The following is a 23,969-nucleotide window of genomic DNA, read 5'->3' as shown; positions in this document are numbered from 1 at the left end:
AAGCCACCTAAACTCTTAACAGGGAGGTAAGAGAGCAATGTTTACAAAGTTACTTACTACTCCAATGTGGCAAAGTAAAACTGAGCTCTGAGGGTTGATATCAAGTGCTTTCTGGAAATGCATTTCTGCGAGGCTGAACTTCTCTTGTTTGTAATAAATCATTCCTAAACCATACCTGAAATTGTAAGAAAGTATGATTTTTAAGGACACAAGTTTTGGCTGCTAGTTTAGTTCATCTACTAATAAGACAGTTAAGGTACCTGGCATTTCAATACACAATGGGAAAAAATGTCTTATGGGGAGACACAAAGTATTAGTCATAATAAATATCACTGAAACATTTTAGAAGACATATTTTTATAAGTGAAAACAATAAACTACCCAAACAGGCAAAACTATGATAGAGAAGCCACACCTTTAAACTCACCACTCTAATGTTGAAGGAATAGCTAATTCCTGTAGTGATTATGTATGTAGCATTTTGCTAAATTACTCCTTGTTTGTTTGTTTGTTTTAAGACAGGGTTCTTCTATGTAGCTCTGGCTATCCTGCCTCACAGAGATCTGCCTGCCTCTGGTTCCCCAGTGCTGGGGTTAAAGGTGTGCAGCACCACTGCCCAGCCTAAATTATTATTATTTTTTTAATGTGCCTAAACTGGCCTTGAATTCCTGGCTCAAGCAATCTTCCATTCTCCTCCCAAATAGCTGGGAAATAATTGCATGTTCCACTATGGCTGTCAGGTTCTGGTAAACTCAATCTTCTTCTTTCTTTACACCACACTTTATTGTATGTAGACCAATTGTTTATATAGCAATATAATTTACATATTAAATAAAAATATTATAATAGAGTGGTTTAAACAAAAGAAAAAAGGGGGATGGAGATTGCGGGTTAGAAAAACTCTTCTTCCAGAACATTTTTGTTTTGTTTTTTAAGACAGGGTTTCTCTGTGTAGCGCTGGCTGTCCCGTGAACCAGGCTGGCCTCAAATTTAGAGAATCGCCTGGTTAGCCTCTACGTCCCCAGGCCGGGACTAAAGGTATGTTGCAGCATCACCTGGCTTTTTTCTACACGGTGAATCTATTCTACACGGTAACAAACCTATTCACCATGTTTAGCTTCTATTGGACTAATGGTTCATTAAAAAAAAAAAAAAAAAAAAAAGACCATCTTTTCATAACCATCATCTCAAAGGAACAACATAATACATGGATTCATTTGGAAAGTAAAAATGGTTCTTGGTATATCAGTACAAAGGAAGTGGAGTCCACATGTCCAGCACAAAAACCAAACAGAACAACAACTTACAATAGAGTTGAAATGGAAAAATATGTCTTTTTTTTTTAAAGATTTATTTATGTTATGTATGTGAGTACACTGTCAGCTGTCTTCAGACACACCAGAAGAGGGCATCAGATGCCATTACAGATGGTTGTGAGCCACCATGTGGGTGCTGGGAATTGAACTCAGGACCTCAGGAAGAAGAGTCAGTGCTCTTAACTGCTGAGCCATCTCTCTAGCGCAATATATCTCCTTCCTTAACTCATGAATCTCTTTGCCCAAACTTTGTTCTTTCTTATTACCTAATTGTACTTTTACTTGGTCTCTGTTCTAAATTTTAAGTCTTTACTTACATTTAGACATGTTCACACTACAGACTTTGATCTTTCCTATGATTTCTTTATACTTTATTATTCATAAATGTTTGGTCTGTGCTTTTCTCTCTCTCTCTCTCTCTTTCTCTCTTTCTTTCTTTCTGAGAGTATGTCTCATGCAGCCTAGAGTGGCTGGCCTCCAACTCACTATGTTGCTAAAGATAACCCTGAACTTCTGATTCCCATTTCTCCCTCACCAGTACTGACTGGGTTTGCAGCATGAGCCACTAAGCCCAGTCAGTATATGTGGTTCAGGGGCTAGAAGAGAATCCAAGGTTTTACGTATGTAAGAGGCAAGCATCAGCTTCTACCTCCAGGTTCCTACTGTTTGAGTTCTTGTCCTGACTTCCTCTGATGATTAATAGTAATATGGAAGTTAAGTCAAATAAACACTTTCTTCCCTACTTGTTTCTTGGTAATGATATTTGTTGCAGCAATGGTAACCCTAAGACACCAGGCACGCTTGTGATGCATCATGTGATATATGTATAATACATACATACAACACACACACACACACACCAGGCATACCTATAAAAAAAAATCTTAAAAAAGGCACTCAGTGGCTAAAGGTGCCTGTTGCCAGCCTGGCAAGCCCAGTTCATTCCTAGGAGAAAACCAACCCTTAATGTTATAGTCTAACCTCCACTATTTGCTGTGGCCCACACAGTCCATACATATACAACACATACATGCAAACAAATTAAATTAAATAAATAAAACCGTCTTTATTAAGACACTGTCTCTTTACTTACCATGCATTATAATGTCTGGGATTTACTCTTATAGCATTTCGAAAACATGCTAATGCTTTGTCTAGTTCTTCAGTTAACACAAACTCGTGTCCTAATAAAGTATAGGCGTAAGCATAATTTGGATCGACCTGGATAGCTCTTTGGAAGAATTTAATTGCTATATCATGCTCCCGTTGTAGACTGAAACAATTCCCTGCAGCACACCAGGCCTGACAAAACAGAAACAAAAACCAATCAGTTAAAAGTTTTTATGCTCTATAAAGAAAATTATCGTCAAAAGTAAAAACATACAATTTTAATTTTTTGTATTTGAATTTAATTTTGGCCTGTGAAACTATGTGTAGTTTGAGTGTGGATCCTTGCTTTCCTTGTTTGAGACAGGGTCTGTGTTGTTTGTTCTGTGCTGCCAGCAAGCTTTCAGGGACTTGCCTGTTTCTGCTCCTATCTCCCCGCTGTGGAGGTGCTGGCATTACAGCAGTTTATTTACACTATGCCTGGCATTATGAGGGTTCTGGAGATTCACATTCAGGATCTCACACTGGCACAACCATTTTTACCCATCTTACTGACCAAACTTCTATTTTCCTTTTTAACAAAACCAACCCTGTGACTAAAGTCAGGCCTCGGATTTTATTTAGAAGACAAAAAACCTGAAGAAATTTAAATTCCTGACTATCATTTTCTCTTTTTAAAAACTTTTACTCACACACAAACTCCACGTGTGCAGGTCAGAGCAGAGTATTTTTCTTTGATAGAGTTTCTCTGTATAGTCTTGTCTGTCCTAGAACTCACTCAGTAGACACCAGGCTGGCTTTGAACTTGGAGATCTGCCTGCCTCTGCCTCCCTGAGTGTGGGATTAAAGGTATGTGGCATCACAGTTGGCTCAAGAGAACAGTTTCAGTTTCAGGGAGCTATTTTTTTCCTTCCACTATGGGTTCTGGAAACCCAACTCAGAGGACAGACATGCATGGCAAACTGTCACCTGCTGAGCCATCATCTCACCAGCTCCACAAGTACATTCTTAAGTCATCTTAATAGCCCCGTGTTTTTGATTTTTTAAAAGATTATATATATAATTAGTATTAGTATTAATATCTGTGTCTTCCTGTGAGTTTGTGCACTTGTGGAGTCTGCGGAAACCAGGTGAGAACAGCAATTTGAATCCAGGTTTATGTGCATTTCACAAAAGTATCACTAAAAGCCAGGTGAATGCCTACAATTCCATCTGTGGGAGATCTACATGGGAGGCTCAGGAGTTAAAGAACAGCATAGTCAAAACAGCCAAGTCCTGAAAAAAGTAAAGACCTTCAAATAAACCCTCACTAAATATGTTTGAGATGCCCTGATATACTTACTATTAGTATATATGAATCAACTCTATGTCTTAAAACAGCAATTAAGGGCCAGCAAGATGACTTAGTGGGTAAGAGGGCTTGCTGCCAAGCCTGATGACCTAGAGTTAAATCCTTGGAGTCCCCATAATTTAAGGAAAAATAAATGGACTCCCAAATGTTGTCCCTTAAAATCCAAATATACTCACTATGGCATAAATGTGCCCCCCCCACACACACACACACTAAATCTGGTAGGTTTTTTTTTTTGTTGTTGTTGTTTTTGTTTTTTGATTAGAGTCCTGTTTTGTTGTCTGGACAGGCCTTCTAAGAACTGAGGTTACAATCACGAGGCGCCAAGCATGACGTTTTTGCATGTGTAAGAAAAGTCTTCTCTGAGACAATCTCATAAAGTTCAGAGTTAGTATCAAACTTGCTGTGTAGTGAAGAATAATGTAACTCTTGTGTAATTATATCCTGTGACGCTTTGCAAAAATGACAAAATTACCTAACAATGCACTTGTCAGAATATATCATTAAGTGATACAGGACTATATTTGTTCTGATGATCAAAGCCATTGGGGTCAAGGATGTTAACTCAGAGTTGAGGATTATGTGCCAAGCATACCCTTGGTGCTGGGTTCCAGACTAGCACTGCACCCAAAAATTAAGTTAAAAAAAAAAAAAAAAAAAAGTGACTATGTGAACAAACTGCTGGTAGCATACCTCTGGAGAATTCTTATCCATGTCTGTTAAATCCTTTGAAAGAACTGAAAGAGCAACGTCTTTCTGAAGATGCCAGAGTGTTGTAGAGTAGATCTCCATGCCTTCAACTCTGAAACTCTCAAGTCTTCTAACTTCTGAGAATATTCTTTCAGCCTGAAATGAAAGAACTAGTAAGTGAAACTGTACATATAGGCTAGTGTGGGTCACTGTCTTCACAGGACTGAATTTTCTGCAAGGACTATGCTTTACGTGAATTAGTAACAAGAGAAATCATTGTGAGATGTCAAATTCTGAGGCAATCATACTCCAGTTAGCCTAGTTCCTGCATTTTAACTAGGGATAAAGACATGAAGCCTGAAAAGAAATTTCTATAAAAAGACAAAGATGGGGCTGGAGTGACCGGCTGAGGGATAAGGAACACCGGCTGCCCTGAAGAGGACCTGACTTTGGTTGGCAGCTTATAAGTATCTGGAACTGTAGTTCTAGAGGATCCAACATCTTCTTCTGGTACCAGGCACATGAAAGGTACACATATATACATGCAAACACTCACATAAGACATAATTTTAAAGAGGGAGGGAGGGGGAGAGAGAGAGAGAGAATAAACTTACTGAAAAGCTGAGCTGAAAGCTTTAGAGGCTGATAAGGTGAGTAGCTGCCAAGTCTACGGCAGACTGAGTGATGAGCACCGAGTGCCTGTCTGATGGAGGTACAGTACCCACTAACCAACAGCACCTTTCTAAGGCCTCTCCATAGCTAACAGGTCACTTTTTTCTCTCTCAAAATATTTAGTTTCTAGAACTGTACTTCTTATATAAACTTTATAACAACTTCACATTTATGTGTCATCTAGTTTTGACACCTTAGTAAGTTCAAAGTGTTTAAAGTTGTAGTTTAGAATAAGGAATATTTGGGTCGTATTTAATGAAGACAGAAACTAAGGGAAGAACTGTTATTTGCTTTTATGTACATAGGTACTTGAGAAGCCAGAAGAGCCCATCAAAGCCCTGGAGATGGAGTTACAGACTACTGTGAGCCACTGTGGGGTCGGGAACTAGGCCTCTGCAAGTACAAGGGCTGCTAGCTGCCGTGTCATCCTCCAGCCCTGGGGAAGGACATTTACAAAACTGGGAACTTTTGCCCCAAACACAATGATCTGTCATGTACAATCAGTTTGCTGGTTTGTAAGTCCCCTCAAATCTCTTTAAAAGTTGTGAGTGCTTCTAAGAGACATAGGTTATATAACAAAGAAATTAGCCACACAGATACTTTTTGGCTTCAAAATTTTCAGAAGCTATTGTCACCTTTTAAAATCAATTATCAGCTAGGACTGAATATAAAGCAGCAAGACTAACAAGCTGAGGCCAGCCTGGGCTATATAGTGAATCAAGGTGGACCTGGACTGCATAGCAAGACCTTGTTTCAAAAATAAAATAAAAAGCCTGGTGGTGGCATCGCATGCCTTTAGTACTAGCACTTGGGAGGAAGAGGCAGGTGGATCTCTGTTTTTGAGGGCAGCCAAGGTTAAACAGAAAAACCTTTCTCAAAAAACAAACAAACAAAAACAGCCCCCCAAACCCAACAAACAAATAAACCAAGCTCCACAAGTGATTATGACCTATGAGAACAAAAGAGAAACTAACGAATTAAATTGAAGGACTGATGAAGGAGCTCCCTCTCAGTTGGTAAGGTTGGCTTAGAATGTATGGAGCCCTGGATTCAACTCCTACATGGGTTCATAAATCAGGGATGGCAGGAAATATCTATAACCCCCACAATTTACGAGGGAAGGGAAGAGAATCAGGAGTTTGAATAATCATGGCTTATAGAGTTCAAGGACAGCCTGGCCTACCTGAGACCCTATCTCAAAAACAAAACCAGCCAGGTATGGGGGTGTATGGCTTTAAACCGAGCATTTGGGGGATGAACGTGGTCTATATAGCAAGTTCCAGGCCAGCCAGAGCTACAAGGGGAAAAGATGCTGCCTCAAAAGAAAAAAACCTGTTATTAGGACATCATATCTTCAACTAAATATAATATTCTTCATGGCATTAAGTTTATAAAATATACTAAATGCCAAACATTCAGATCAGTATATAATTCTGTACCCACTATAGAATTTACATTAACTTGATTGTTTTTTAAAATCCTTTTCAAGAAAGCCCACTAAGTTTAAATTATCTCAATATAAGAAATAATTTTATTTATAAATTATTGTCTTTTAGTTTTATATCAATTTGATATAAGCTAAAGTTACTCTGAAAATAATAGAACCTCAACTGAGGAAACACCTCCATAAGAATCTCTGGCATTTTTTTTTTTTTTTGAGACAGGGTTTCTCTGTGTAGCCCTGGCTGTCCTGGAACTCACTCTGTAGACCAGACTGGCCTCGAACTCAGAAATCTGCCTGCCTCTGCCTCCCAAGCGCTGGGATTAAAGGCGTGCGCCACCACCGCCTGGCTGAATGGCATTTTCTTAATTAGTGATTGATGAGGGAGGGCCTAGCCCATTGTGGGCAGTGCCATCCATGGGCTGGTGGTCCTGGGTGTAAGAAAACAGGCTGAGCATGAGGAGCAAGCCAGTAAGCAGCACCCTCCATGGCCTGTGCATCAGCCCCTTCCTCCAGATCCCTGCCCTCACTGCTTTTTTTTTTTTTTTTAAAGATTTATTTTATGTATATAAGTACACTTGCTGTCTTCAGACACACCAGAAGAGGGCATCAGACCCCATTACAGATGTCTATGAGCCACCATGTGGTTGCTGGGAATTGAACTCAGGACCTCTGGAAGAGCAGTCAGTGATCTTAACCACTGAGCCAAGCCATCTTTCTAGCCTCCTCACTGCTTTTGATGATGAACTTCTAGCAAAATAAACCCTTTCCTCCCCAAGTTGCTTCTGGTCATGGTGTTTCACCACAGCAATAGTAATCCTAACTAAGACAATTTTACATACTAGAAAAATAATTATATACATATCACATAATAAATTGGTAAATATTAGCCTTAAAAAACTAGCCTTAAACATGAAACTTAAATTAATCCTAGAAAGATATATGCATCTTTGTATACTTACCTGCATGTATTCTGAAAGTTCAAAATAAGCCCGTCCAATCTGGCACAGGACCCAACCAGTACTATAGTGGTGAGAAGGTAGGTGGCTCAAAATATTTATAGCTTCTTTGCAGTTGTATGAACACAAAGCTAAATAACCTTTTCCCATTTCACGAAGAAGGCTCATCAAACCTTCTAGGAGAAAACAATATGATAAACAAAGGAGAAATACATACAACTTTGGTTTTCTAAAACTGCTAACTACAAATTATTCCTTTAAAAAAAATTCCAGTATTTGGGCTGACAAGATTGCTTTGTAGTTAGAGGTTCTTGTCTGATGACCTGAGTTTGATCCCTGGGACCCCACATAGTGTACACACACACACTCACTCTAAATAAAATAAAATAAAATGTAATTAAGTTAAAAAATTTTTTTAAGGGGGCTCAGTTATTAAAAGCATTCTTTGTCCAGTTCCCAGTGTTTACATGATAGCTCACAACCATCTACAATTCCTGTTCCATGGGATTCATGTCCTATTTGGGCTTCTTTGGGGATAAACATATCCATAGAAATAAGAGACACAAATTTTAAAACATAAAAATATCCATTAAAACAATTTTTAATGGCAGTATTAATCTAAAAACAATAAAGGCATGAAGAAACTTAGTCAAAATAAGTATAAAATAAAGTAGAATCACAGGAAGTACTGTAAGCTTTTACAAACAGACCTGCTGCTGCCTTCTGTAGGTTAAATGCCTGGATCTGAGGTGTGATTGTGGTTATTTTCCCTTCTGAAATGATAGAAGAGTCCAATTTTGTAATTTCCAGACTATCGTTTATGTTGGGTTGAGTTATTCCTCCTTTATTAGTTTTACTTTTTGTTTTTCTGTTTGGGATTTTAGGTGGAAACTTCATTTTTAACTTTTTGCTATTCTCCTGTAAAAAGGAATAAAATTCCACGCTTATCATACTCGTTTTTCTAGACGTCTCCATTAACATTTCCTACCAGTACTACACAGAAAAGAAATGCAGAATCCTCATTAGTCTTCTTGTTTTTCTCATCAAAAATTTTATAAAAACAAGTCTTTAAGACCAATTTTTTTGTTTGTTTTTGTTTTGAGACAGGGCCTTACTTTTTGGCCTACATTGACCTGGAACTTGAAGCAATCTTGCGTTACCCTCCCAAATCTTGGAATTACAGGGATGAACCAGCATGCCAAGAGTCATTTCATTTTCAATGTAACAGTACATTGCCCAACTAACAGAAACTGAGGTCAGGCTTCACTAAAGGCAGATCTTTTCTGAAAGTGGATCACATTCTCATTTATTATTTAAAGATAAGAAAATACAGCACTAATTATATCAAAGCACAAAATCATTCACTGCGATGTGTCAGCAGACCAAGAAAAATTCTACAAAGATAGTAGCAAGACCAAATTCCCACTCATTCTCTTCTCAGTGATAAGATATGAACTACAAACCCCATTGACATTTTCCAGTTTTTATATGAATTCTTTTGCAAGTATATATATAGATATATATAATTTATCAAAGCCATTTGTGCAACCAACCATAACAGTTATGATATAGAATTATTTTTCCAGAACAAAGAAACCCATTTGTACTACATTTAAATTGCTGCATCTTTCATCCAGTCTATTTCCTGAAAAAAGCCACTAACGTTTTTATTATGATTTGGTCATTTCAAGACTGACATATTTACCAATGACCAAGCAGATTCACAAAAATTATAGCTAAGTTCTTCAAATAAGAAATGATTTAGTTCAGCATGGTGGTGCATCCCATAATCCCAGCACCCTAGAAGGCAGGAGGAGGGCAACTTCCATGATCTACATAATGAGCCCTCTAAAAAAATTAAAACAAAACCCTTTATTTATTTAAGATAAAGCTAGGAGTCAATAGAAATTTCAGCTTAGGAAGTTTTAAATAAACACGACAGGCAGAAATCTTTACCTTGGTTGTAGAACTGTCACTAGTGAAAAGGCGAGAACTTCTTCGAGGCAATGCGTTTGGGGGAGATGTAATAGTGGGGCTCAATACCTGAGGTGTTGTACTAAAAAAAAAAAAGGTATTTTCTTAACATTTAATGTTTGGTTTATGACGACCATTATCTATTTTCTTAATTCTGCTTTATTGAAATATAAATTATTCTAAAACTGGTCTTTTGGTTAGTTTCTTTTAGATCTCTAAGAAGACTAAGGATTTAAAAACTTCCCAGGCTAGAAGGGATGGTTCCCTGGTTAAGAGTACTTGATGCAGCCGGGCAGTGGTGGCGCACGCCTTTAATCCCAGCACTTGGGAGGCAGAGGCAAGTGGATTTCTGAGGCCAGCCTGGTCTACAGAGTGAGTTCCAGGACAGCCAGGACTACACAGAGAAACCCTGTCTCGGAAAAAAAAAAAAAAGTACTTGATGCTCTTCCAGAGGACTCAAGCTTTATTCCTAGTGTCCATGTTAGGTGGTTCACAATGGCCAGTAAGTCTAGTTCCAGGTGATGCTGCTATCTCTTTTGGCCTGAGTGCACTTGCAAATACTAGCATGCACATCACACACACACACACACACACACACACACAAAAAAAAACAATAACAATATATACGGACAACTGTCTAGAGCACATGTTGGCAACTACAAAATGTTAAATAAAAAAGTTGGACACGAATTACTTAAATGTGGTATCTGTCAATAAACAATAAATATTAGAAAAAATTTAAAAAAATTACTAGAATAAACAAATTCACAAGCTGAAGCAAAGTTTTTTTCTTATTAAAAACTATGATCATTACTTATGTACAGATTTACTTGAAATGCAAACCATAAAGAATTCTACTTTAAAATTTTATTTTCATGTCTATTAGTGTTTTGCCTACATGTATGAGTGTGCCACAAGCAAGCCTAGTACTTGTAGAAGCCAGAGAAGAGTGCTGTATCCCCTGGAATTATAGATACAGAGTTACAGGCTATTGTGAACCACCATGTGGGTGCTGGAAACTGAATGGCAGTCCTCTTAACTGCTAAGGCATTGGTCTGTCCCAAATGTAACTTTAAAAAAAAAAATTAAATAAATAAATGGTCTTACTATGTATCCCTGGTTGGCCTAAAGTTCTCTATGTAGACTAATATGACCTTGAACCCAGAAATCTGCCTGACTCTGCCTCCTGAATCCTGGAATTAAAGGTGGTTGCCACCATGCTTAGCTAAGAGTTAATTCCATTTTTAAGATTTGGTTTATTTATTTATTTTTGTGGCAGGGTCTAACTATGTAACTCTGGCTGTCCCTGGAACTCATTATGTAGTGCAAGCTGTCCTTGAACTCAGAGATCTGCCTGTCACTGCCTCCCAAGTGCTGGTATTAAAGGTGTGTGCTTCTACACCTAGGTTTTTTATGAATATGTACCAGTGCCTGCGTGTATACATGTGCACCACAGATTGCTAGAAGAGGGCATCAGATTCTGTAAAATTGCAGTTAACAGGCAGTTGTAAGCCACCCAAAGTGGGTGCTGGGAAGTGAAGCCAGATAATCTGCAAGAACAGCAAGTGTTAACAGCTAGGCCATATCTTCAGCACCAAGAATTCTATTCTTAGAATGCAATTCAACTTAGTTGGGCGTGGTAGTAATAATGCCTGCAATCCCTATACTAAGGGAAGTCGAGATAGACAGAAGGTTCTCAATTCAAGGACAATCTAAAATATACATCTGGTCTCAAAAAAAAAACCAAAAAAAACCAAACAAACAAAAAAAAAACCAATGGAACAAACAGAAAACATAATAAACTTAAAACTTAAAATGATTTAATTAAGACTGGGTAAGGGGTATAACGAGACACGGTTTCAAACAGACAACAAGAAGAGTAGACAATGAATGCGTCTGAGGATACAGCTGAGATGGCAGGGTGCCTCCTCAGCATGCACAAAGTCCTAGGTTTGAACTCTAGGTTTGAACTTGGTACATTGCACTGATTGTAATCCCAGCACTTTAGAGGTGGAGGCAGGTGGATTAGTAGTTTAAGGTTATTCTTAAGATACATAGCAAGTTTGTAGCCATCCTAGGATATATGAGCCTCTATATAAAATGGGGAAGGCAGAAAGCTCACGGACTAAATCCTTCATAAAGCATGGGTAATTCTACTAGTTATCTTTCTTGGTTTCTGAATACTTAGCAAAGCAACTGTAGAAAGAATTTTATTTTAAGTCACAAGTAGATTATGGTGGGGTTGGGAGATGTCATAGCAGCAGAAGCTCTAGAAAGCAGGCCACTTTGCATTCACAGTTAAGAAGCAAAGAGCTGTGTTCAATTCCTTCTCTCTAGTTAAGTCCAAAGCCTAGTTCACAAAACGTAGGTACTATCCATAATCAGCGTGGGTCTTCCTACCTCAACTATCCCTATTAGGAAAACCTTTCACAGACATGCGCACAGGGCAACCTACTCTAGACAACCCTTCATTAGTTGATTCCAGACCCTGCCACAACTTGACAAGTGAAATCAACCTTTGTATCACCTATCTATTTTGGTCAAAAAATTTCTAAAACTAAGATACCGACCAGTGAGTAAGACATGCTCAGAGATAGCTTTAGAGAGATCTCTCAGTAGAGCAAGCAGAGGGAATGTTTTGGAGTAATCAATTTATTCCTAAAAGCTTTTAATTATTTACTTTTAATTTAATGTGCATTTATGTTTGCCTGTGAGTTATATGTATCACACACGTGCAGAAGCCTGCAAAGGCCAGAAGAAAGCATCAGATTCACTCAAGCTGGAGTTACACAACTGTAACCCACCATATAGAAACCAAACCCCAGTCCTTTGCAAGAGCAGTTAACATTCTTAACCACTGAGCCAGGAAACAAAATATCTTTGTTTTATTCCTTTCTACCCCAGTTTTAAGGTGTGTGCTCATACACATCCACACTTCTAAGTATATAAGCAGAGGTTAGAAGAGGGTTTCAGGGAGCTTCCTCTATGGTTCTTCATCATATTCTCATAAATCAGGTTTCTCATTGAACCCAAAGTTCACTCTCACTAGGCTAGCTGGTAGTAAGTTCTCTGCATCCTCCTGCCTACACCTCTTAGTGCTGGGGTTACAGATGAGTACCTGCCATGTCCAGGTACTCACTCTTTCACAAGCAAGCAGTAATAACTGCCTGCCCTGCAAAACAAAAAACATCAAGTCAACCATTCAGTCAAGTAATTCTTATTAAAAGGACCCTATTTAACCACAGTCTGCAAGCTGTATTCCTGACTAGAACCCTAACATTCAGGTATACTGGTTCCTTTAAAATAGTTAAGACTATAACTGTAACTGTGACAGTATCTGAAGCTCAATTTTACGACTGGTGTGCAGAAATCATATTAGGGTGAAGACAGAGTGAAATCTGTATTTGCTGTGTGTGCTGGCAGACACCTTTAATCTCAGCACTTGGAAGGCAGAGGTAGCCAGACCTCAGCTTGGTCTATATAGTGAGTTCCAGGACAGCCAAGGACTACATAATATAGACTCTGCCTCAGAAACAAAACACACAGTGGTGGTGGTGCATGTCTTTATTTCTAGCACTAGGGAGGCAAAGACAGGCCTGAGTTTGAGGCCAGCCTGGTCTACAGGATGAGTTCCTGGACAGCCAAGGCTAACACAGAGAAACCTTATCCCCACACCCCCCCAAAAACCTCCATAAATAAATACAAACAAATAAACACTACAAAAAGAAAGAAATCTATGTATACTTGCTCTAAAGGTCAAGTGTCTATGAACAAAATAATTTTGAAGGAGCATATACGTTACTTTGGCGAAACAGACACCATAATAAATACCTTGTTTGTGGGCCAGAACTTTGTGTTTGTGCAACAAGTACTGGTGTGACTTCTCGACTATTTCCACTCTGTGAGAAGACAGACTTTGTTCCAGTTTGGCCCATTCTTGCAACAGACTGTAAAACACGGAAAGTCTAAGGTTGGTGATTATAGATTGTACTGCAAATGATAAAAAGACACTATGGTGCTCCTCTCTACACTGTCTCCATGGAAATAGCTCAGGATAGATAATGCCACCCTCAAGCAATCATTATCATCGCTATATTGTGTTAAAAAGTTTAAGACAGCTATTACTTTCAACATTTATGAATTAATTTGCTAAATACAAAGAAAACGAAACAGCAAGATTTTATACTATTCCTTTTGCACTTAGTAGAACAGTTAACTAAAAGTCTGAGGAGACTAAATTATAAAGATACTGCTCCTTTGCTTCCTACTTTTTCTAATTTTTTTAATTTATTTATTTCTGCATGCCTGGAAGGGGAAGAGAAAAAAGCAAAACTCTGATTGCTTCTTTTGACATAATTGTCTAATGCGACAGAAACAATCTTAATTTAGCTTATGGACATTCAAATAGCTAGATATTGAAAAGAACTAGAAGTGTAAGTTGAAAAAGCCAACATCCATGAGTCTGATACAGGAGACAGACTAAGTACAACAAAGGACACTCTTCTGTGGTCTGGTCAGTAACTCTAACAAAGTAGTAATTATATAAAGTTGGATTCTCTTGAAATTACCTTAATAGATTGTAGTTTTAAATAAGTTTCTTTAATCAATACCCAAACTACATTTTGCATAGAGAATACCTTTTTTGTAGGTGCTCCGGTGGACGGCACGTCAATTACAGAAGGTGTATTAGTGTAGTTTTGTAAATAGGATCCATCTCCAGGACTTGGGGTTTCTAATGGCAAAATCCCAAAACTGAGAAGAGGTTGAAATCAAGGTGTCAAAAAGTCATCAAGGCATATATAAAGCAGCAGTATACTTAAATTAGAAGGTCTAAAAGGAAGAGAATGGCAAGTCAGTCTTCAGGGCAAAGAGGACCTGGGGGGCAGATTTAACATGAGCTATGAATGTAGAGGACTCCACCCCCCCAAGAACCACAGAGACAGGACAAGGACCTGAAGAGAGCAGTGGCTACTGATCTTAGAAATGGACTGGCTATTTAAAAGCTAAGATCCAAATGATGAAAATAAACTCCAATTTTTGGAACAATGGAGACAATGTCCTAGAGAATACTGGTAATTACTAAATAATTATCGATACAGTTACCCATTGGTCTCTGCAGATGCCCTAATCAATCTCCTGGTCATGCTATTATTTTAATAGCTTTCTGGCCTTGAGACTCCATTGTCTAGTCTTTCATGAGTTTTGTTTGATAGTTCTGACATGTTTGATATATGTATCCTTTGTGATGTGCTATTATATACACATATACTTTTAATAATTTTGACAACATATTTTCCAATGATAAGTGTCAATTCCTCCTCCATGTTTTAGAAAAGAGAACTGGAAATTCTGCATTCATTTGGAGGGATTTACTGCTTTGTGCATAGCCATAAAGATTGTATCTTTTAATACATATACTAATTGATGCATACTTAAGAAGCTTTAATATTTTTTCTCTGCTTAATTTTATTTTGAGAAAGATCATCACATATCATAGGCTTTGATTTTCTAACTCATAGCTGGGGATGACCTGGAACTTCTGACCTTCCTGGTTCCCGCCTCCCAAGTACTAAAATTACATGCATTTAAAACCTTGCCCAGTTTACAGAGTGCTAAGAATCAAGCCTGAACTATGTGAATGCTATACAAACATTCTTCCAACTGAGCTACCTTCTCACCCTTTTAATATTTAACTCAAAAATTTTATAGATGTATTGTGTATAGATGTATTGTATTTTACTCCATTTTCTGAAAATAGAATGCCACTCTGTCATACTGTTTTGAGAAGATGCTGCTTAAATTAATTTACATTATTAATAATAGGATCTACTAAAGATCATTTATATATTAGAATACATTTGAAAATATCTTGTGTGACTTACCTTGGGGTTAATGGGCTAAGAGCAGTTGGTCCTCCTAATAAACTTCGACCAGTTTTTGGTTTATTTTGAACCTGTTTAGATAATATGGAAGTACCAGTTCCAAGGGGGACGCTATCTGGTGAAATTACAGCTGAATCAATGTAAGACACGGAGGAATCTGTATTCAAGGAGTGCTTTGAATTGGAAGATTCTAAGTTCAGTCTGTTTAATTCCTGAAACAGAAATTTTCTACCATGTCACTTATGATACACTGTTTAGTTCCAATCATTCTCGTGGGCTTTCAGAATACTCTGAACACTAGAAGAAATGCACTTACAATTGTGTCTTGGGGTGTTTCTGTAAGGACTGTCTCAGGCTGTCTGTGAGATAAACTGTGATTAGATATTAGAGTTGTACAAGTGTTGGGAAGACAACTGCTAAAATTCTGTAGAGATGTTAATTTAAATGTTTGGTCAGGATCCGGCTTCTCACCTGTGAAGACCAAAAGACAAAAACAAAACAAAAACTTGCTTCTGAGGGATAATCTCTTTTCAAGTACACATAAGTCAAATAAAGCCTTGGAGTTTCAAAATTCTTCCACCCACTTATATAATCAATCTTACCTTGCAAAAGCCCAATCATTAATTTATTAATAAAAGTTAACCCTTAAATTAAAGATGTACATTTGCAAAATAAACTAAATTATAAATTTTGAGTATCATAAGTCAGGGCCAGCAAGAACGTTTAGTGGGTAAAGGTATCTGCTGTCCAACCTGAAAACCTCTGAGTGAATTAAGATTTGTTTTGATATAGGGTCACCTGTAAGCTCGCCTAGTCTTGAAGCCGAATGAAGCGTAAACTGGCAGTAAACCTAAGATCCTTCTGCCAGGATGCAGTGGCAAACGCCTTTAGTGCCGGCAAAGGGAGGTGATCTCTGTGAGTTCAAGGTCAGCCTGGTCTACAAGAGTGAGTTTCAGGACAGCCACAGCTACACAGAAAAAAAACCTAGACTCAAAAAATACAAAACAAGCCGGACAGTGGTGGCACACGACTTTAATCCCAGTGGATTTTGAGTTTGAGACCAGCCTGGTCTACAGAATGAGTTCCAGGACAGCTAGGGCTACACAGAGAAACCCTGTCTCGAAAAACCAAACCAAATCAAACAAAAAGAAAAAAAAAAAAAAATAGAAAAGAGAAGGAAAGAGGAAGAATCCTCCTACCACCTCCATGAGCTTACCTATTTCACATAACGATTCAAAGGGAGACCAGAGGAAAGGATTTAAACTAAGGCTCTTTTGGTAACATTCTGATCCTTTGGCAAGCCGATCTGTCTTGCTGTGGAGAGAAACGATGGATTATACAAACTATAAGCCCCAAAGCTTTTCTTATAATTTTTGATATAAAAACTAGGTAAATTTTATATAAATTTTTACAGCACTATTTTTGATGCTTCCCTAAATTCTAATTTTCTAAAAGCAATAAAAGTCATAAGTAGCAAAGGAATCCATGGGACTTTTATTTTTTCAGCCCCCCATTACTCCCCGTAAATCACTTATTGTCCTCAAACACCTACTTTCTTTGAGGAGTCACCTTATAGAAATGACTCTTTTTGCTATCTATCAGCTATCTTCTAGGGACCTTCTATTACTCCCCTCCCTACTCAGCACTGAGGATGGAAGGCAAGGCCTGTTGCAATACACTGGGCAAGAGCCTGCCACTGAGTCTTTTATTGTTTTTTGGGGTTTTTTGTTTATACAGAGACAGGGTTTCTCTGTATAGCCCTGGCTGTCCTGGAACTCACTCTGGAGACCAGGCTGGCCTTGAACTCAGAAATCTGTCTGCCTCTGCTTCCGAACCTTTTATTCTTAACCAATTAAAACGAGCATTCTCTCACCTGATCAAAATATTGCCCAAACCTATTACAATACTTTTTCATAATAATAAAAGTTTTCATCCACTGTTTCTTCCTTCTCTATCACAAAATGTGAGTTACTTCCTTTAATATTCCCAGGACCAAGTACTTACTGTGTTCAGCTACAATGAGAGAACCTCAAATGTCCCTTGAATGAATGACAAAATAATCATAGTTGGATGAAAGCATCCAACTTCATGTGTGTTTTTTTTTTTTTTTTTTTTTTTCCTTCTTCATTTTTGAGACATGGTTTCTCTGTGTAGCCTTGGCTGTCTTGGAACTCAGAGATTCATCTGCCTCCACCTCCCAAGTGCTGGGACTAAAGGCATGCACCACTACTACCTGGCTTCAACTCCATTTTTAAGTAAGTAAGATACTATCTTTCTTTATTCTAGTTCACAAATGTGGTATGAACGATCTGACATCATCTAAAATAACCCCCTATTTAACCAGATAATTTATTCTCCACAAAAAGTAATTTTAAGTTTATTTATTGTTTGAGACAGAATCTCACTTTGTACCCCTGAATGTCCCAGAACCCACCACATAGACCACACTGGCCTTAAACTCTGCTTCCTAAGTGCTAAGATTAAAGGCATATACTACCATACCTGGCTACTTTTTCTTTAAAAGCAGTTTCATTCTTTTTTTATTTTTCTATTTTGTTTTTTGGAGGAAAGTAGGCTTTAATCATTTCTCTCATAATGCATAACAGACAGCATGTATTACATGAAAAAAAATCTCCATGGGCATTGAATATTTTCTATTTTTCTACTTCAAAAGTATTTTTTAAAACAAGAGTGAGATTCATGTTTCTATTATATAGTAATTCTGAGTTCATGCATGTTAAAAATTTTTGAAGGTTACTATATATTGGAAGAAAATAATACTTAATTCGCATTATTGAAACCTGCCTTCAAGATTCTATGGAGAAGCAATGATATTTAATATTAAGGAAAACAAATCACTCAACTTCCAAGTGGTAAGCACTTGCTCCAGCTGCTGCAGCTATTCTCACTAACTAGGCTAAGTCAGTGTAAAATGAGATCAGCATCCTTACTATTTAACAGATGTAATGACGCCATGGTGGGAAAGGTTAGAAACAAAGCCAACTTGTGTTTGTAAACATCAATATAAACTATATCATAATGGGCACAGTCCAGAGCACTTCTATACAGAAGACTCTTCCTGGTAGTCTTGAGTCACTTGCACTTACCAATATATATGTCCCAACAAGGAAAGAGTGAAGCAAGCTGAATCACCAAACTCGGTGACAAGGTCGTCATGGCTTTTTTGCTTATTAAACACTCCACCAGATAAGATCTGTTCCCCTTCTGCAAGCCTTTAAAATATAAATTTATTTTAATGTCAACATAAAAAGCACTTCATGAAGCTACCTTTCATTGTCATTCTGAGTCCAATGACAGACACAGTGAAAAGTTAATGGTATTTTTAGAATAGTGGCAATTATGTACTTAGAATCATTAAGAAGCTAGAGATTTATGATCTTAAATTTTCAATCCCAGCACTTGGGAGGCAGAGGCAGGCAGATGTCTGAGTTTGAAGCCAGCCTGGTCTACAGAGTGAGTTCCAGGACAGCCAGGGCTACACAGAGAAACCCTGTCTCAAAAAACAACCTCAACCTCAAGAAAACCAAGACAAAACAAAAAGCAAACAAACAAACAAACAAACAAAAAACCAACACATATATGGGACTAAATATCTACTTAGACACTTTTGCCAGTATTTCATCTGTAGATGAATACATTTGCCAGAATTTAATTTGCAGTTCCACCTGCCACCAGATCTGGAATATGGTCAGAAAGATTAATGGTAGTTAAACTTTGGTATGTCCCTTACTTCGAGTGGCAGAGATAGGCAGTAATTCTCCAATGATTTCAAAAGAACACCATATATCACCTATCCTTGAACTGTGAACTGTCATGTTTCTAGGCTTATTTAAATTGCTTAACCATGAAAGCCAGGCCAGAGGAAATGAGACTAAGAATCACTTTGGAAGCTGGAAAGAGTTAGTTATAACTTTACTTCTCTTAAATTGCATTATTTTGGGACTTACAATGTAGCTCAGTTAGTTTTGTTTGACAGTCCCAGGAACTGAACCCAAAGCCACACACACGCTGGGCAAGTGCTTTACCACTGTGCCCCAGCCCTGTGTAAAAGTAATTGTCTAGCTTATATGAGGCCCAGGGTTAAAGAGCTCCAGCACCAAAAATGAATTGTATTTATCACCATTATAATGAAATCTCTCCATGACCACATTAACGCCCTCTACATGACCACATTAACATCACTGGTGCAAACATCTCAACTGTTACTCAAAAGAGAGGAAACAAAGTCAAGAGTTTAATGTTACAAGAATTTTATCCAAAATTCAATCAAAGTCTAACCAAATTAGATAAAAGAGATTTTAACACTTACTTGCTGAGGTCAACACAACACTTTGCAAGCAGGTATTTACACTGTGGGGTTGTACAACTGTGTCCTTTCAAGAGTCTATATGCTTTATAAGCCTTTCCTGAGCGGTAGTAACAAGTTGCCAGTAAAAACAAGGCTTCTTCTGAATGTACTAAGACATTACAAAGAAAAAAGAAAAGATAAATTACCTATTATTTATTCAGTTTGCCAATAAACAAGCAACAAAAAATTTAGCATGTCATTGCCATTTAGTTCAAAACATTTATTAATGCAAATTTGAATTATGGAGCAATCAGTTGTTGACAGAACAGGTAAAGTTAGAACAGGTAAGGTTGGTGGTCCACATCTGTAATCTCAGCATTCAGTGGGCTGAAGCAAATAAATCACTTCAAGTTCCAGACCAGTCAGGATATACAAAAAAAAGAAGATAAAAGTCAGTTTGCCAGTTCCTGATCATCTCTCTCTAAGAACTAAGGTAGTAGTAAGATGAAGACAACTACATTCTCTCTATGAAGAATTCTCTGTATGTAAGAAATGCAAACACAAATACACACACCTCTACCCTTAACACACTACTAGGAAAGCATCTTATTTTAGATAATTTTTTTAACAGACCTCTTAGGAAGACAGAAGTTAAATTTTACTATGAAGGGAAAATAAACCTCATTTCTGTGGTGAAAAATGTTTCTACATTAAAATGGACAGATTAAAAAAACATTGTTCCTCTCTAATACCAAATACTAAGACAAAACAAAAGTTTAGGGTCTGGGAAGGCTCAGTTGGCAGCGATGGTTGCTGCCAAGCCTGAGGACCTGAAGGAAAACCCCTGGACCTTTCTGACATCCACATAGGCCAGAGCACATGTCCAGCCCATTAAAAACAAAACAAAAAACAGTAAAAATATTTTCTGAAAAACAAAACAAAACATGCATGGTGGCTCTTGTCCCTAATTCCAGAATTTGGGAGACTGCGGAAGGATAGTTGAGAGTTTAAGGCCAGCGTGAGATACAGAAAACTTGTCTCAAAACAAAAATGAAACAGTTGGGCAATAAGTCAGTAAAGTACTTGCCCTGCTTCTTAGGACCCTATGAAAAAGCTGGCACAGGCTTCTAATTCCAGTACTGAGGAGGTGGAGGGAGGAGAATTCTGGGGCTCAATAGCTAGACAACTTCACCTACTTGACAGGTTTCAGGATGCTGACATTCATCTCAAAAAGAAAAGTAAAAGGTGCCAGAGGAAAAAACACCCAAGGTTGCCCTGTTTTCAGCCATACTCAAATTGTACGCTCACACACAGAAAGGAGTTAGAGAGATAGCTGAGCAATTAAGAACATATGGTGATCTTAAGGAAGATTGGAGTTCAGATTTCAAACACATTTGAGGAGGCTCATAACTCTAACTCTAGGGGAATTGATGCCTTTGGTCTTTGAGGACACTATTTTCAAGAAGTACCCACACACATATATACACATAACTAAAAATAAAAAAAGAGCTAAGGACAAAGAATGGAAAAAGAGCCTTGTTAGTCACAAAAAGTGATGAATTCCATCTATTTTATTCATTTATGGTTCTATACAAATGAACAGATCACAAACCTTCTGCATATAGTCTTTCTGCGAGGAAAACTGCATCTCGGTAAGCATAGTGGTTTAGTGCTTGCCATATAGCAGCCTGTAGATAGAGAAGGCACATAAATATACACAGAGTAACTTCTGGCACTGTCTTGAACATAATACTCAAGTTATTATGCATAATTTATTTATTTGTATTATTTTTTCATTTATTTATTTACTTTTCTATGTGCATGTGTGTGTAGCAGGTGGGCATGTGTGTGCGGGAAGGAGGTCAAAGATAACTTGCCTCCTACCACGTGGGTCCAAGGGAACTTACTCGGGTCACTGGGCTCAGCAGCGACTTTGTTAACTTGCTGAGACATCTCACCTGCTGTGGTTACTCTTACCTATCTATCTCTTTCTGTATCTTACATGTGTGTAGACAGCTGCAGAGGCTGGGGCAGGACAGATCCCTTAGAGATGGTTATGAGAGTCCTGGTGCAAGTGCTGGGAACCAAGCCTAGGTCCTCTATGACAGAAGCAAGTGTTCTTACCAAGTGAGCCATTTTTCCAGCCCAATTTCACTAACTTAAGTCATAAAACAGCAATGATCAGAGTAAATCCATTGTGCTACATCAGGTCTTTCACCAAAGGCTTCCAATATATCTATATTTACTCTTAATCCCTGCATGACTCCAATCTTCTACACGTTTATATACCATTTTTCTTCACCAAAACTAACTTACTTACTTACTTACTTTTTAGTAAGGGGACTGGGAAGATAGTGAGTCCATGCCAGGGAGAGTTAGCCTCTTCTCTCCCCACCCCCCGACCCACGTCTCTATTATGTGTATGTGTACATGTTTGGATATGTTATATTTCTCTGCCAGCAGTTAAACATGATTATTTTAAAACACTTTCATACAGATCAATTCAATAATGTTCAACCTCATGGAAAGGAATATTTATATTATTGATTATTACACCACACTAATGGGACATGTTAGGGCTAGAGGGTCTCTTCTTTTTTGGGAAATAAAGATGAGTTGAGGAAAAAGATTCATAAGGCCACTAAATGAAAATAGGACCTGTTAGAAAGGTTTGTTGGATTACTCTAGGATTCTGCCACATTTAAAACATACAGAACATATAGGAACATATAGGAACATATAGAACCCTTGTAAAATGTTCCACCATATTTGCTGCTAATTTATCCATACACTATTAGCCACAGACTATTCCTTCTTACAGAATTTGCCTGTAAGAGACAGCAACATACTTATCTACTCGGAGCACAGCAGTGATGCTCTGTGTGAATATTTTTTTTTCTGTCCCCCCCCCCCCCCCCCCCGATTCCGGCAAACTCACTATTGCTCATCTCTAGCCACTCTTCCTTCCACTCCTTTTTGTGAGACAGGGTCTCACTATGTAGTCCTGGCTGGTCTTGAACTCACTATATAGACCAGGCTAGCCTCAAACTCAGAGCGCCTCTGCCTAAAATTAAAGATGTACATTTACCAAGTGAGCCATCTTTCCATCCCAGAATTACTAATTTAAGTGATAAAACCACAACACTGTGTGTAAATTCCACAGTGTAATAAATACTAAAGTAAAACTCTTGCTTCTTATATATACTCTTTTTGTTGTTACTTTTTTGGTTTTGTTTTTCAAGATAGGGTTTCTCTGTGTAGCCCTGTCTGTCCTGGAACCTGTTCTGTAGACTAGGCTAGCCTCAACTCAGAGATCTGCCTGCCTTTACTTCCAGAGTGCTGGTGTTAAAGGCATGAACCATCATCACCCAACCTACCTACACTCTTCTGGAAATCTTGTGAAAACTACAGACCTCCTCAGAAAAGGCATATATAGTAAAAATATGATTAAAAACCTGGTATATATTTGAGGTTTGGTATACATTTAAATATATACTGCAATGTATACAACCTGAGATTTATAAGATGTACTGATATAGTTCACAGAAACCTACTGTGTGTGCGTATGCATGTGTATAATAGACTCTTATTAATAAATATTTGCAGAATTGGTTTAAATGATTAAAAGGGCAAAGTTACCAACCAAGGGAGTTCCTTTTTTTAAAAAAATGTTGTTTCTTAGATTTATGTGCTGGGTGCTTTACTTGCATGCATGTCTGTATACCATAGGCATGCCTGGTGTTCAAGCTGGTCAGTGTAGAGTTTTGGATCACTTGGAAATGGAATTTCAGATGATTATGATCTGCCGTGTGGGTGTTGGGAACAGAACCTAGTCCTCTGAAAGAACAAGAGTTCCTCTCCAGTCCTGGAAATTCCTTTCTCTTTTGTATTTTGAAGAAAACTGTATTAACAGTGTCTTCAAATCATACAATTGCTAAGAACAGAGAAGAAATGGCTTTTAATCACACGAAATCACAGGTGCTGGCTGAGTACACAAGTTAACAGCTGCACTAGTGATTCCAAGGCCGTCCATACTGGGGAGGTCTTAAGTGCCTGGGCGGTGAATCTAAACATAATTTACAGAACAGCTCATAAACACAGAGATTAAGGACAGAGAACATGCCTTTGATTCCAGCACTTGGGAAACAGAGGCAGGAAGATCTCTGAGAGTTCCAAGCCAGTCTGGTCTACAGAGTAAATTCTAGACCAGCCAGGAATAGAAAGACCCTGACTCAAAACAAAACACAAGCTTTAGTCCATAACAGAAT

The 23,969-nt window shown here is 38.0% G+C and overlaps 1 protein-coding gene across 6 annotated transcripts in view; it reads right to left on the bottom strand.

Annotated features, from left to right (window-relative positions):
* The window catches only part of Cdc27 (cell division cycle 27), a 43,999-nt gene that overhangs the window by 10,357 nt on the left and 9,673 nt on the right, over nucleotides 1–23,969 (bottom strand). For 2 of the 6 annotated variants that reach the window (XM_034507262.2, XM_076935629.1), the window contains exons 2-15: nucleotides 21,314–21,389; nucleotides 19,723–19,870; nucleotides 18,500–18,625; nucleotides 16,609–16,706; nucleotides 15,709–15,863; nucleotides 15,393–15,604; nucleotides 14,148–14,262; nucleotides 13,342–13,457; nucleotides 9,493–9,592; nucleotides 8,247–8,454; nucleotides 7,540–7,712; nucleotides 4,468–4,620; nucleotides 2,410–2,618; nucleotides 58–175 (exon numbers count right to left, since the gene is read on the bottom strand). In XM_034507262.2, the coding sequence (XP_034363153.1) occupies nucleotides 58–175; nucleotides 2,410–2,618; nucleotides 4,468–4,620; nucleotides 7,540–7,712; nucleotides 8,247–8,454; nucleotides 9,493–9,592; nucleotides 13,342–13,457; nucleotides 14,148–14,262; nucleotides 15,393–15,604; nucleotides 15,709–15,863; nucleotides 16,609–16,706; nucleotides 18,500–18,625; nucleotides 19,723–19,870; nucleotides 21,314–21,389 (2,007 nt within the window). Of the gene's footprint in view, nucleotides 1–57; nucleotides 176–2,409; nucleotides 2,619–4,467; nucleotides 4,621–7,539; nucleotides 7,713–8,246; nucleotides 8,455–9,492; nucleotides 9,593–13,341; nucleotides 13,458–14,147; nucleotides 14,263–15,392; nucleotides 15,605–15,708; nucleotides 15,864–16,608; nucleotides 16,707–18,499; nucleotides 18,626–19,722; nucleotides 19,871–21,313; nucleotides 21,426–23,969 lie in introns of those variants that run through there. The other 4 variants (XM_076935631.1, XM_034507265.2, XM_076935630.1 and 1 more) reach the window with 3 other exon arrangements.

Source organism: Arvicanthis niloticus, chromosome 6, assembly GCF_011762505.2.
Source record: "Arvicanthis niloticus isolate mArvNil1 chromosome 6, mArvNil1.pat.X, whole genome shotgun sequence".
Taxonomy (NCBI): Eukaryota; Metazoa; Chordata; class Mammalia; order Rodentia; family Muridae; genus Arvicanthis; species Arvicanthis niloticus.
This window is presented reverse-complemented; position numbering and strand designations above follow the sequence as displayed.